Genomic DNA, 16092 nt, shown 5'->3' with positions numbered 1-16092 from the left:
GTGATTCTCAGGGCTGGTGCCCAATGACAACTGTACATTTAGGCCTTACAGTGACAACTTTTTTATTATAATCATTGCATAAATAGATTCTTGTTGGCTTTTACTTTCAAAAACCCTAATTAAGTCTCTTAAGAGTTTCTTTTGTGGCAAACACCTTTGACCAGAGTCCACTGAAGAATCCAGAGAAAAGGTGGAGACCAAGCTTCTTTCAAAAATGGCTTAGAGAACAACAGTTTTTTAAAAAAATAGGGACATGAAGAGAACAGGCACACATCCGTTTTAATTCTTGGCTTGAAAATCAAACTTCCACAGGTGAAAAGTCTGAGCATCTGATAAGGGAGAGTTGCATCTCCCAGAATTCTGAAGTATGCCCTGTCCAAGGAGTTGTTTCCTTTTGGGGTGGTTCATTTAAACTTTTTCTCAGGGACCATCAGATCTTCTAAGAATGCAGTTCTGTCTTCCCTATCTATCAGTGAGATCTCTCTATCTGTTTTCTCTCTGCTCTGAGATCTTCTGTCTTGACCAATATTTTATGTATGTATAAGAATTAGATCACCTATGATATTTATTTAATTATTTTTTATGTTTTATGTGTAATTTTCCCACTCATCAATCCACACTCATAATCATCTTTCTATTGTACATTCTAACAGAGTTGGAATCATTATAGGTTATTGTAGATAGGAAAATAGGAGGACTCTTGAGTTTGTTCCTTAAAATCTTTCTCCATCACAAAACCTCTTGAATAAAGACTAAAGGCACAGAATTTATATTAATATCAAACTCCATTCCACACAAATTCATAGGTGGCAGGATGGAATAAATTGAAAGACCTTTGAAAGAACCAAAGGCAACCATCACAATAGAGTGGTGAAATTTTATAATCCAGAGACACTTGCCTAAATGACATGCTTATTGTCAGAATATAAACTCTAGGTTCATACTGGCTGGCTGGGTTCTCTGGGAAGCAGACACTGAGGTGAAGCAAGGGCTGAAAAATGTTTATTGGAGAGTTACATCTGCGGCGGGAAAGGGAAGGAAGCGTGATTGGGAAGAGAAGCCATCAAATAGTGAGGTACAGCTGTAAAAGAGGAGCTCTGAAACAAAGCCTGTTTGAGATGAGTCTTGTGTTAGGCAGAAGTGGCCGACACATGGACCACGGCCATGCTTAGTCTCTGTCTGAGATGGACATTGAAGACCCCAGCAGCCAGAGATGCCAGCTAGCACGCTCCACCCAGCCAGGTGACGAGCCCTTTCTTCACAGAAGATGTAGTGGTGGGTTTCCATGTCTGCACACAGCTGGGGTTCGCTCTTGTAGCCTCCATACAAGTTCTAGAGAGACATGGCTTCAGTTGCTTATTTATAATGTTGTTTAGTCACTAAGTTGTGTCCAACTATTTGTGTCCGACCCCATGGACTGTAGCCCGCTAGGCTCTTGTGTCTATGGGATTTTCCAGGCAAGAATACTGGAGTGGGTTGCCATTTTCTACTCCAGGGGATCTTCAGAGGATTTTTAATAGTAATGCTTATTTTATTCATTGTAAAGAAAGAGTATTATCTCAGTAGATACATTATAAATGCCAAGGAAAAAATAGATATATATATACCAAACGGTTTTTCATGAAAATATTTCACAACTGGTACTTGGGCATGCTGTTGGAAACAGCCTAAGGTGTCTTGGAGGTCAATGAACTCCAGACAACCCCTTGAATTTTCCATTAGTGAGTAGTTAGATGAAGTAATAAATAAATTATTATTAAGCACTTGCAAATCCAGTGTTATGTAAATGCTAAATAATCATAATAATAGAGTAGTATGCTGATCTTGATAAACGGGTCGGCTACCATGTCATTTAAAATGGATGGCACAGCAAAGTCCGTGAAGATGAATGAGGTCCTCGTTCACAGAGCTCAACACCAGCGCGGTCTCTTCTGCTGGGCTGCTCTGACCGCTGCACTTGCCCCGCCCTTGTCTCTGCGGGACAATTAGACGAGGAAAGGGATGCTGGCCGGCTCTAAGGCGGTGGTAAAAAGGCTCCAGTGTAGGGATATTGAAAGCCTACAGAGGTGAGTGCGTAGGCATTTGCATTTCTGAGAAGTCGGGACTAATCTATAAGGCAGGTGGTGGAAAAGAACAAACTGAGTGCCTCGCGTGACCCGCACACTGTGTTCAGGGCTCTTCGTTTATTATTTCATTTATCCTCCAGGCCAGCACATTAAGGTAACAGAGCAGTGGAATAAAGCAGAAGGTATGACTATTTTCTGTAGAGATGCAGAAAGCCTGACCCCAGTGGTGTAGTGGTTTTCTTCATTTAACTGTATGATTTTGAGGGTACAAAAGTAGCTTGTGTTTTTTAAACACTTTTCTTGAGCATAATTGACATTCAATAAACTGAACATATTTGAAATACACAATTTGGTTAGTTTTAACATATATATGCACCATCACCATCACCACAATCAAGATATTAAACATACCCATCAGCCTCAAAAGTTTTCTTTTTGATTCGCCCTTTCCACCACTCCTCACCTAATACCCTCCCCAAGCAACACTGGTCTGCTCTTGGCCACTCTGTAATTAGCTTGCGTTTCTAGAGTTTTATATAAATGGAACCAGGTAATATATACTTTTTGTTGGTCTGGCTTCTTTCATTCAGCATAGTTATTTTGTGATTCATCCAAGTATTTTCTTTTCCTTTGTCTTACTTACAGAGATGTAAGGACTTTGAATAAATGGCATGTATTTTGTTTAATTTTAGCTTTGGATTCAGTCCAGAGTTAATATTCTAGTTCCGTCGTTTCCTATCTATGTGTCAAGTGGCAAGTTTCTTAACCTCTCTAAGGCTTAATTTTCTCATCTGTGAAACAGGTATAATAATAGCTGCTTTATAGAGTTGATGTGCAGTGCGCAAGTTAGATGAGATAACATAGGTAAGCTGAATAGCACAGAATCTGTCCATGGTAAACAACTAGTTTTGCAATTCAAATTTTTATTTTTATTTATTTATTTTTTAAATATTTTATTTTTACTTTATTTTACTTTACAATACTGTATTGGTTTTGCCACACATTGACATGAATCCACCACGGGTGTATACAAGCTCCCAATCCTGAATCCCCCTCCCACCTTTTTTTTTTTTTTCCCATCAAAATCCCCTTTGATGTCCTTCTTTTCTCCCTATCAAGTAATAGAATAATAGCTGTCTTATATTGTGCCACATGGAGTAGTAAAGGCAACTCATGAATTAGTTCTTTTAATTTTCACAAGAAGCCTAGGAAGAATGTGGAGACATTATTACCCCAGTTAGAGACGAGGAAGGTGAGCTAGAGAGGTATGGTCATTTGTCATTCTCACAGAGAGTAGGTGGTGCATCAGAATTTGAACTGAGGCTGTCTGGCTCAAGACCCTTCCTTGATTGGGCTACCTTTCCATATGCAGTAATGTCATCCATTGACACTAGGACTCATACTTCAGGAAAAAAATAGATATGAAATCCATATCAAGAACTAAGTAAAAGAGAAATAACTATAAAATAAAAAAAATTGTTGTTGAGACACCAGTTATTAGGAAATTCCAAATACTTCCAATGTATTATAGGCATATACTTGTAATTAGACATTATGAAGAATATTCCACCCCTGATTCTATGTTTAACTGTGAGTAAGTCGAAGACAATGAATCTGTAAAGAAGTAATGAAGGCAGCTAGAGTAGATTCTGCCTTTCCTGCAAACACTGGAGAAACTGCTGAGTGTTCTAAGTCTGAGCTGTAAATTTTAGAGCAAACCCGGAAGGTAGGCCTGTCAATGAGGTGTATGGTCCCAGCTGAGAAGGCTGTACTCACCCCAAGTTTAGGGACTGACTGAGAGTCCATTGGAATAGCTGTTGCAGTAGAACAGAGAAACTCAACTATATCTTCAGTTGTCTTAAGTACAGTAACTGATTTTCACTAAAGATTTGGAAATTTGGTGGAACAGAGTAAGGGAGATTTTAATTCAATTCAGATCAACAAATATTGGTTATTTGCCCAATATTCACGGAATCTCTGCCTTTAAGAAATTTGTTTGAAGTAGAGGATGGAAGTTGAAAAATACAAATAAAATAATTTCAGTGGCAAAAAAGACTTGAATGGGAGAGATATTTGGAAGGCAAAATCAATAAACTCATTTTCCATCAAGAAGACCGCATGAAGGAAAGGTTGGGTTTCTGGTTTGGAAACTGTGAGCCACTCGAAAAAACATAAAATTAAGACAAGCAGACTTTGCAAACTAGGTGATGAGGGCAGCTTGGAGAATCTTAGATATGAGGTGCAATAGGTGAGTCAGGTATAAACCCTTAACAGGCAGTTGTGTTTCTGGATCCTAAGTTCAGGGGTGAGGTCAGGGCTGAAGATAATGGCTTGTGGGGTTTCACCGTATGGGATGCAGTGAAACCGTGGGAATGGGTGAGATCTCCCAGGGGAGGGTATGGAGTGAGAGAAAATGGTCAACACAGTTTTGGGGATGGTTAAAAATAGATTTGACCAAATACTAGACTTGTGGACACAATGGGGGAAGGAAAGGGTAGGACAAATTGAGAGCGTAGCATTGAAACATAACCTTACCAGTGTAAAACTAGATAGCCAGGGGAAATTTGCTGTATGACTCAGGGAGCTCAAATCCGATGCTCTGTGACAACCTAGAAGGGGTAGAGTAGGAGGGAGGTGGGAGGGAAGTTCAAGAACGAGGGGACATAGGTATACCTGTGGCTGATTCATGTTAATGTATGGCAGAGACCAGAACGATACTGTAAGGCAATTATTCTCCAGTTAAAAATAAATGAATTTTTTAAAGTTATGGGAATGAACAATACTATCCTATAGATCTTTCCTATTCCAAATTTTTTCAAATCCACTCGTTTCAAGCAAGATGCCTTATATTCTGTGAGAATAGATGCAAATTATAATTCAATGTATCTCATAGAAATGCAGCACTTCAGAGGAAAAAAGACCGCAAAGCAAACACAAGAGCCTGCTTTGGGTGTGGTCCTTCACCTACTAGTGAAGGCAGGTTGCACTGGAAGATTTTGGGGTGAGGGATGGTGGGCAGAGATGCAGGTGGGACAGAATAGCTCTTCTGTGAATACAGATCTGACATCAACAGTGTTGTCTTTCTGAACCTGTTTTCTCTTGTCAAGATAGGAGGAAGTTGTCAAGGGTGGAGATTAAGATACTAAACAGAAAAGTCAGCTTACATTTTATGATATGTAGTTGTGTGCTGACTTCTGCATACCGTGAACTATGCCTACTCATCTCCTCATACTTCTCTTTCTCTTTCATTCAGTCGACAAGTGCTAGGGCCACAGAGAGGAACTGTATTTGGTTCTTGCCCTGGAGGCACAGACTACACTCCTGGTAGTGTGCTAATTACCAAAATGTTTCCTCTTGGCATAGTTCTTTATATGTGACAAGAAATCTCATCTTCATTATAGTGTTGCAGTTCTACAACATATCTATGAAGGAAGTAGAGCGATGGTTATTATGATTCATATTATATATGTGATATTTTAATATATATGATGTATGTTGTTTAGTTGCTAAGTCGTGTCCAACTTTTTTGCGGCCCCATGGACTGTAACCTGCCAGGCTCCTCTGTCAATGGGATTTTCCAGGCAAGGATACTGGAGTGGGGTTGCCATTTCCTTCTCCAGAGATATGTGATGCATATGTCCTGCGTATAATTATTATGCATGAGTAGCTGAGACACAGAGGTAAAGTGACTTGGGGAAGGTCAGTCAGTGGCTAAGATCCAAATCTTTTGGCCAAGTGTTCTTCCTGCTAAGGGGAATGTTTTTCCCTGGCTCTCTCATCCTGGGCACCTTGCCTTTGCAATTTCCAGGTTGTCTTTTTTTATCTTTCAGTTTACAAATTTGACAGGCCCTTAGGGAATACTGACTCAAGAATAACTTGCCTTTGCTGAAGTACTAAATCCCACAGGTGTAAGACAGACTTTGGAAGGGTTACTCTCCCTCTCACTGCCCCCTCAAAATCCCCACTGTTTGTCTGGAGGGAAGTATGCCTATCAGTTCTGGACATACCAGGGAGCAGCTAGCAAAACCAAATTAGCTCAAACTGGCCGCCATTCAGGTCAGCTAATTAAATTAGCTATTGTTGCATTACTGATAAGGACAGTTTGGAAAAGGAAAAAAGCTACTCATCCCAGCAGCCATAAGGCCAATGCCAAGAAAATGTGTTAATGGGAACATTCTGAAAGGAAACCCCTCTGACTAGCAGCAGTACCTAGGGTCTTTGGTGGACTGTTCTCTTAGCCATCTGCTCTGAGTTCAGTGCTCCCAGCCCTCTCTGGCTCTGATCCTTGTGGGCACTGCCACTCTCAAGCTTTCTGGTACCCAGCCTCAGCCAAGGCAGCCCCTATTTTTTTCCTACCATGGATTCATCCTCCTGGGAGTCTGGAGAGAAATGGGAATTTTTCTGGAAGAGAACAGTTCACTTTGGTATGCTAAAATCTAATCTCGGCATAGCTTAAAAGCCAGTTGATATTTGCAAGAGAAAGAAAGAAAGGAAAAGAGGGGAAAGAGGGAAGGAATAAAAGAAGGAAGGGAAGAAGGAAGGAAGGAAGGAAGGACGGGGGAGGAAGTAAATAGCTAGGAAGGTCCTGAAAGACTACAATTTTTATTTCCCCGCATCTACCCCTTTAGCAGCAGCACTTCAATGAGACTTCCCCCTACATCGCACCCCGGCCCCCATCACCAGCTTCTACCCTCGTCAGCTCACCCACCGAGGTGTCCTGGCTCTGTCTTTTTCTAAGACTAATTACCCAGGCTTCCTTAAGTTCTGGGAGCCAACTGATATTCTTCTAGTACTTTCCTTTTCTGCTTAAATTAACCAGTCTATTTCATGTCATCCAAATGATTTAAAGATTGTTTAGTCCAAAGCTTGCCTTAAGTGATTTTAACGAAGAGAGAGATAAGGAAGAGAGATATTAAGTGATTTTCTCAGAATCGCATAGATGCAAATTAGAACAGGCCTAGAATCCAGGCCTCTAACTCCATGAGAATACATCTGAATACAGAGCCTGCTGTGCCCCTCCTGAGACAGTGAGGCAACTCCCGGAACTGCCTGAGAGTCTATGAGGAGCGCTTGAAAATTTTTCAATGTTACCCTCACCTCATGACTCCCTCTTCTGTGTGTGTGTGTGTATCTGTGTGCACACACGTGCAAATTTTTAAATTGAAGTAAAATTTGCATATCATACAATTAACTATTTAAAAGTGTACAGTGCAGTGGTATTTAGTATATTCAACAATGTTGTACAATAAGCATCTCTCCCTATAAAAACAACACATGCCCATTAAGTAATTACTTCCCATTCCTCCCACTTTCATCGCCTGGTAACCTCTAGGTTATATATCATATAAAAAGAATCATATGATAGGTGAGATTTTATATCTGGCTTCTTTCACTCAGCATAATGTTTTCAACATTCATCTATGTCATAGCAAGTTCTCAGCACCTGGTTCCTTTTCACGGCTGAATAATATTCCATGGTGCAGCCAAGTCATGTTTTATGTATCTATCATCTGTTGATGAGAATTTGGGTTGTTTCCACCTGTTGGTTACTATGATAATGTTACTATGAACATTCACATGTGAATAAGTTTCTGAGGGAATGTATAGTTATTTTTCTTGAAAACATACTGAGAATGGAATTGCTGAGTCATCCTGTAATTCTATATTTAACTTTTGGAGAAACTGCCCGGGTGTTTTCCACAGCACGTTACTCCCAGAAATTTTTTTCTGACTGCACCTTTCATAGACATGAAAGAAATATTTATAACTGTAACAGGGACAACTAAAGAGAGAATGACCTTCTTGGAGAAAATATGAGTGTGAATTTTGAGGTGTCAGCATTATGAGTGGGTGTGAAGATCTAAGAGGAAGGGTGGTAATAGTCTTCATCATACAGGGAGATGAATTTGGAGTGCTCAACATAACAGAAAGGAAAAAGGGAGGAAAGGCAGAAAGAGGAGGAGGAAAGAGGATGCCAGAAAAGTGGCAGAAATCTAAGTACTGGGTGATGGGTGATGGGTGATGTGATTCCTCCCAACCTTGGCTGTCGAAAATTATTCCATAAAATTGAGCATACTCTCAATACTCTCTCTCTCTCTCTCTCCCTCTCTCTCTCTCTCTCCCTCTCTCTCTCTCTCTCTCTCTATATATATATATATATGCATATAGATATAATGTTATATAATGTGTATATATATATATATATGCTGCTAAATCTCTTCAGTTGTGTCCAACTCTGTGAGACCCCATAGACGGCAGCCCACCAGGCTCCCCCATCCCTGGGATTCTCCAGGCAAGAACACTGGAGTGGGTTGCCATTTCCTTCTCCAATGCATGAAAGTGAAAAGTGAAAGTGAAGTCGCCCAGTTGTGTCTAACTCTTTGTGACCCCATGAACTGCAGCCTACCAGGCTCCTCCATCCATAGGATTTTCCAGGCAAGAGTACTGGAGTGGGGTGCCATCACCTTCTCCAATATATATATATATCCTATCTGTATATATATATATATATGTATATATATATAGGTCATGATAATGTTGTGAGTTGATAATTCTGAAAAGGGTTTAAATTTTACATTGGACATAACATGGTATAAGACAGAAGCAAAGTTCAAAGAGTTCCTAAGAGGTAGAGAGGCACAGACACAAATAGTCTCACCTCCTCCATGCCAGACCTCACTACTCCTACCTTGAATTAGCAGGAATCTGGGGGAGGCAATGCCCATATTCAGGCCATGGAATTCCCTTAGATGCCAAGAGGCAGGGAGGACTCCATTTTCTTTTAATCTGATAGATTTTTTTTCAGATTTTTAAGTCAGGAGATAATATCCTCCTTTAAGAAAACAAGTGAAATGGAAAGCTAGTTTTGAGACTGTCTATGTGCCGGATTCTTAAATGTGCAATGTCTGTCTCACTGTAAAACATGAAAACTTCATTGTTGTTGTCAGTTGCTCATTTGTGTCTGACTCTTTGCAACCCCATGGACTGCAGCACGCCAGATTTCCGTATATCCTTCACCGTCTTCTGCAGCTTGCTCAAACTCATGTCCATTGAGTTGGTGATGCCATCCAACCATCTCATCCTCTGTCATCCCCTTCTCCTCCTGCCTTCAATCTTTCCCAGCATCTGGGTCTTTTCAGGTGAGTCAGTTCTTCACATCAGGTGGCCAAAGGATTGGCACTTCAGCTTTAGCATCAGTCCTTCCAGTGAATATTCAGGACTGATCTCCTTTAAGATGGACTAGTTTGATCTCCTTGCTGTCCAAGGGATTTCAAGAGTCTTCTCCAGCACCATAGTTTGAAAGCATCAGTTCTTCAGTGTTCAGCCATCTTTATGGTCCAACCCTCACATCCATACATGACTACTGAAAAACCATAGCTTTGACTAGACAGACCTTTGTCAACAAAGTAATGTCTCTTCTTTTTAATACACTGTCTAGGTTTGTCACAACTTCTTCCAAGGAGCAAGCATCTTTTAATTTCCTGGCTGCAGGCACCATCTGCAGTGATTTTGGAGCCCAAGAAAATAAAGTCTCTCACTGTTTCCATTGTTTGCCCATCTATTTGCCATGAAGTGATGGGATTGGATGCCTTGATCTTCATTATTTGAATGTTGAGTTTTAAGCCAGCTTCTTCATTCTCTTTCACTTTCATCAAGAGTATCTTTAGTTCCTCTTCACTTTGTGCCATAAGGGAGGTGTCATCTGCATATCTGAGCAAGTTTATTCTTAAGCCCTTAGTACCAATGGATAGAGTACTTTCTGCTCAACTAGTAAATATTATAATTGAGGAAAGCAGTGATATCACGGAGAGGAACCACTATACTTACTTCATAGGGCATGCTGTAATTATAGTTGGAAAAATATGATATAAGCTGTGCTCCACTGTGATACCGTATGTACTTACTTTCAACTTGAAAGTATTTTCTCTAAGCTGCAGTTTCTTCATTTTCAGACAGGAAAGTTTAACTCTTTTCTCCATTAAACTCCAACATTCTAAGCTACTTGGGGAATTATAAAAGCTAGTGAAATAAATGAGAAATTATAAAAGTTAGTGAATTGGGCATAATTTCCTGAAATAATTGAAAGAAAAATCTTCCAAGCCTTTAAGATAAAAATACAAGAAAAAGCTTTGCTATAGAAGGCATTCCAAGTGACTTTAGTCCAAAAAGTCAAACTCTACATCACTGCTCATTTTGAGGGGTACTAGTGGAAATTGAGGCCAGTGCTATTTTGGTATAGAGTGCTAATCCCATAAGAACCACTTCCACCTACAGGATGTCACTGAGAACATATTAGTGCTTCTAATTCAGAAGTTTGTTTTCCAAAAGTGTCAATTCAATAAACTGTACTAATGGGACTTTGATGGAAAGAAGTAACTTAGTCCTGGGCAAATGGGTACTTTCACAGCATCCAATGAAGTGAATATAATTATTGGTTTATATCTTCCTTTTATATTATAAAATACCAATAATATAATATCATTACAAAATATGTAAAATTGGGGACATTTCTTCATAATCCTATCACCTTAACACAACAACAGTACTGATTTTCCTTATTTTCTTTTAGCATTTGTTCCTGTGTATGATGAATGTTTTGACAATTTATTGATAGATTGATCTACTTTTTAAAGTTTTTCCCCGTGTACCAGCCCCAAGCGTGCTGTATCCTGCATCAGACATAGACTGGCAATTCGATTCTTACATGATATTATATATGTTTCAATGCCATTCTCCCAAATCATCTCCCTCTCCCTCTCTCTCTGAGTCCAAAAGTCCACTATACACATCTGTGTCTTTTTTGCTGTCCTGCATACAGGGTCATCATTGCCATCTTTCTAAATTCCATATATATGTGTTAGTATACTGTATTGGTGTTTTTCTTTCTGGCTTACTTCACTCTGCATAATCGGCTCCAGTTTCATCCATCTCATCAGAACTGATTCAAATGTATTCTTTTTAACGGCTGAGTAATACTCCATTGTGTATATGTACCACTGCTTTCTTATCCATTCATCTGCTGATGGACATCTGGGTTGTTTCCATGTCCTGGCTATTATAAACAGTGCTGCGATGAACAATGGGGTACATGTGTCTCTTTCAATTCTGGTTTCCTCGGTGTGTATGCCCAGCAGTGGGATTGCTGGGTCATAAGGCAGTTCTATTTGCAATTTTTAAAGGAATCTCCACACTGTTCTCCATAGTGGCTCTACTAGTTTGTATTCCCACCAACAGTGTAGGAGGGTTCCCTTCTCTCCACACCCTCTCCAGCATTTATTGCTTGCAGATTTTTGGATCGCAGACATTCTGACTGGTGTGAAGTGGTACCTCATTGTGGTTTTGATTTGCATTTCTCTGATAATGAGTGATGTTGAGCATCTTTTCATGTGTTTGTTAGCCATCCGTATGTCTTCTTTGGAGAAATGTCTATTTAGTTCTTTGGCCCATTTTTTGATTGGGTCGTTTATTTTTCTGGAATTGAGCTGCAGGAGTTGCTTGTATATTTTTGAGATTAGTTGTTTGTCAGTTGCTTCATTTGCTATTATTTTCTCCCATTCGGAAGACTGTCTTTTCACTTTGCTTATATTTTCCTTTATTGTGCAGAAGCTTTTAATTTTAATTAGGTCCCATTGGTTTATTTTTGCTTTTATTTCCAGAATTCTGGGAGGTGGATCATAGAGGATCCTGCTGTGGTTTATGTCGGAGAGTGTTTTGCCTATGTTCTCCTCTAGGAGTTTTATAGTTTCTGGTCTTACATTTAGATCTTTAATCCATTTTGAGTTTATCTTTGTGTGCGGTGTTAGTGATCTAGTTTCATTCTTTCACAAGTGGTTGACCAGTTTTCCCAACACCACTTGTTAAAGAGATTGTCTTTACTCCATTGTATCTTCTTGCCTCCCTTGTCAAAGATAAGGTGTCCATATGTGGAGGTGAAGATGAAAGCTATATCTCACTTTCTAGAGTAGGATGTAAGAATTGTTCTTCTTTGAAAGTGAAAAGATTCAAAATATCTATATTCCTATGCTTGAGGCAAGCAGGGACTTCTTAAATGCCAACCATGTTTATTCTGTGTTAATCTGGAAAATCATAACAGCAGCATTGGAACCTTAATAAGAAGTTTATCTTTCACAAATTTAGTGAAAGGGAAAGAAGTGTTTGGTAACCACCATCAGCACACAAGAGTCATTGTCTGTCAAGAACAAGCAGGTTGCACAAAAAGAATCAATTCTTTCCAAAGGTGTTTTCTATGGTGGCTTTTGCAGATCTTGGGGATTAAACTGCAATTGTTAAGCTTAAAAAAAAAATTTTTTTAAATAAAAAAAGTAGAAATAAAAAATAAAAGTTTTTCAAGCTGAACTTGGCCAGTACGTAGAAGTATGATTCTTTCCCTAACTTTGTTGTAGCTTCTCTTTCTTTCCTCTTGAGCCCACAGTCCCAAAATGGAAACATTGACCCCCTGTCCCCATTCTGTAGTGATTGAGGGTGAAGCATCATGTCTGTGATGCTTCTCAATGATCCAGAGAAAAGTACAAATTACTATGAGCTTTCCTGGTGGCTCAGTGGTAAAGAAACTGCCTGCCAATGCAGGAGACCTGGGTTTGATCCCTGGGTTTGGAAGATCCCCTGGAGAAGGAAAAGGCAACCCACTCTAGTATACTTGCTTGGGAAATCTCATGGACAGAGGAGCCTGGTGGGCTACAGTCTATGGGGTCACAAGAGTCATTATTAACATTTGAAAAAAATTATTTTTTCTCTAAAAAATCTGTTTGTCTTAAGGCTGGGTTCTATGTACAATCACTAAAAGGAAAGACAGTTCTATAATGATTTCTTTCAAACTTTACTGACCCTTCATAATAGGGTCAGGAGAAACTGTCTTTTATCAATCCTTTTTAAATGGAGCCATAAAAATGAGGTGCAAAGGAAAACCACTGGGATCAAGTTAAAAGCCTGTCCATATAATTCTTGGGTTAGTAATTTATTATCTCAAGCAAGTCATTTAATATTATTGGGATTTGTTGCTTTATCTGTAAATTAAGGGTAATTTACAGGGTTCTTATGAGGACTGAACAAGCTAATGTAGGGAGAGAGGCAACACAAATGATTTGCTTTTTCTTTCTTAAAAGAAAGAAATTATAGATGGGTTACTCCATTAAACTATTCCTAATATTTATCACAGAGAATTTTTATTCACGTTACATGAATGAAAAAGTAACTTCAATTTTGGATGGCTGATGAGCCATTTCCTGTATCATCTCGGTCCAGGCCTTTTTCTTCTCCTATTTTCAGCTGGTTAGCTGCTCATTGAGCTCTTGCCAGAGGGTGGACAAAAGAAATAAAAACTGAAATCGGTCAATTTGACTCTTTGATAGCGGTCCTGATGAAAGATGTGTGGGTAACGGGTATTAAAGTTGTGAGTTAAACTGGAATTCTGCTTCTTACCAGGATATTGCAAGAACCTACTGACGGTTTGGATGACCTGGCAATAACAGCTACTCCTCTTCTCTTGACTGAAGACATGTCTTCCTCTAACTGGACAGTGGTCTGTCTTCCAGAATGACACATACTGACTTTTGAAGAAGTAAGAGGATACCTCCTGGCCAGTCACATCAGTCAGAACAACTGTGGTGAGCAGTGGGCTGGCACATGTTGCAGCCAGATGACTGTTGCAACAACAGAGTCCCAAAGCAATAATCACTCTTCCTTCTCTTCCCCGCTAACCCAGCAATCAAATCATCACTTGCAAGCATTCACTATGTACCGCCATATAATATAAAATATGGTGAGCACTTACATATAGAAGACAACCTCTCAACCCTCAATAAAACTGTAATGCATTAAGAAAGCAACAGTTGTGCATGTCAAAATACAATTAATTACGTAGGGGAGAAGGAAGAAGGGGAGAAGGTAAGGAACACATTAGAGCATCCCCTCTATCCCAGTCAGTCTGCAAGGTGCTCTGCACATTTTATCTAATCCTTACCACATCCCTGAGACACAGTTCTATCCTTGTTCCATGGATGATGATACTGGGAGGTCAGAGGTGTTTAATAACTTACCCAAGATCACAGAGTGAGAAAAGTGTGGAACCCGCTTTCAAGTTTAGAAGGCTCTAACTTTATAGTCTATGCTCTGTTACTCACTGCCACTGAAGAAGTCAGAGTTGGAGACATCATTTATGTCATCAAGCCAAGACTCTTTAAAATATCTCATTAAATATGTTGCTAAAGCTTTACAAGTCTGTTCATTGGTGTGGGAAAGATTTCTAGCCAGAGAATAAATGTCTGGATTCTGGAGGCAGGGATGGTGTGGCAGAAATGACAGCCCTCTGGTCTCAACTCTGCCATCATCTACAAGTGTGGTAAGTCACCTCCATATAACAGGTTCTGCTCCAAAAGCACATTTATAAGTCCAATTTGTTTGTTGAGCCCTACAAAGTTAGCTTAGGTACCCAGCCAATACAGATGGCTATATAGTACTATACTGTAATAGGTGTATAAAACTTTCCACACAAATAATACATGAGAAACAAACACAGAAAATAAAGAAAACATTTAAAATCTTACAGTACAGTACCTTGAACAGTAGTACAGCAATAGAGTACAACAGCTGGCCTCTAGGGGCTGGCATTGAGTGAATAGGGAAGAAGAGTTATTGACTGGAAAAGGGAGAGAGCGTGGGAGGTGCTAGAAGGGTCATCAGCAGTAGGAGATGGAGGGCGAGCTGCAATGGCACTCATACCTGACGTTCATGTACCAGCCTATGTTCAGGTCCTGTACCTCCGAAACTTAACAGCACCTTCTCAAATAGAGCTAACTTACATGACTGGACATGTGAACGCATGTTTGCAACTTTGAAAGGTCACACTTTAAAGCTTTCACGTGCAAGGCACTTACTGTGTTCATCTGGGCAAGTTCCTTCCCTCTTGTAGGCTTTTGTCATGTAGAGCGTTTCACTTACACTCCATCACTGGACAGTTATATTATGTACCACGCCTCATGTCAAGTAGCCTTGAGTTTAAATTCTGGCTCCATCCTCAAGCAGTGGCTCTTTAGCAAGTCATTTAACCATCTGTAAAATGGAGATAATAATACCTACCTCAGGGTTTCTGCCCTTTATTGTTCATTCTCCTTGGAATGGTCTTCCCCAGTTATCCATAAAAGGTCACTCTGTTACCTTCTCCAGGTCTTTATTCCACTTACTTTTTTAGTGAGACTTTCCTTGAACATGATCTCGGAATTGCAAACCATCCAGCATTTCCTGTCTTCTACCCTCATTTTATTATACTCCTTAGCACTCAACACCTAACTTACTATATACAGCACTTAATTATCTTATTTATTGCTTGTTTCCCCACCTCTAGAATGTAAGCTCTATAAGGGCAGGGGTTTTTTGTATTCTTTACTGCTGTATCTCCAGTTTCTAGAGTGATTTAGGTGCTTAATAAATATTTGTGGCATAAATGACTGGTTGTTGTGAAATGATGTGAGTAAACTGCTTTGCACAGGCTTGGCGCAGAGTAGACACTGCATGCATGTTGCCTGTTTAATACGCAGTTTCATTATTATGTTCCCAAGCCATAGTGGGTCAAGTATGTTCTGTTTCTCCTCCAGGGAACCTAAAAGGAGCATTCTGATTTTCTTGAAGAATGTGAAAGTTTGGCTCTGTTGAAATTAACCTGGAAGCAAAGGGCAACCCACTCCAGTATTCTTGCCTGGAGAATCCCATGGACGGAGAAGCCTGGTAGGCTGCAGTCCATGGGGTCGCAAAGAGTCAGACATGCCTGAGCGACTTCACTCACTCACTCAAAGGGAATTAGTCATTGTGAGGGAAATAAGGGAGAGGATCTGCATAGCAGATACTCCCAAATACCTAAAGGAGTGGCCACTGAGATAGAAATTCTGGGACTGCTGCTGGAAATTCTGGTGCATAAGAAAGGATTTCCAGAAAAGTGGATGGCTAATGATGATATAAACTGACTCAGGAGATAGTGAATTGCTCAGGCCTGAAGATCTCCTAGAAGCTGGAT

At 39.9% G+C, this 16092-nt stretch overlaps 1 protein-coding gene across 2 annotated transcripts in view; it reads left to right on the top strand.

Annotated features, from left to right (window-relative positions):
- Positions 1–15529, top strand: part of PBX1 (PBX homeobox 1) — a 335304-nt gene extending 319775 nt beyond the window's left edge. For both annotated transcript variants that reach the window (XM_040229976.1, XM_040229979.1), the window contains one exon: positions 13509–15529. In XM_040229976.1, coding sequence (XP_040085910.1) covers positions 13509–13529 — 21 coding nt within the window. In that variant the 3' untranslated portion in view covers positions 13530–15529. The remainder of the gene's footprint in view (positions 1–13508) is intronic.
- Positions 15530–16092: the final 563 nt, after the last annotated feature.

This window comes from Oryx dammah, unplaced genomic scaffold, assembly GCF_014754425.2.
Source record: "Oryx dammah isolate SB20612 unplaced genomic scaffold, SCBI_Odam_1.1 HiC_scaffold_28, whole genome shotgun sequence".
Taxonomy (NCBI): Eukaryota; Metazoa; Chordata; class Mammalia; order Artiodactyla; family Bovidae; genus Oryx; species Oryx dammah.
Note: the sequence above shows the minus strand (reverse complement) of the source record. Positions and strands in the feature narration are given on the sequence as shown.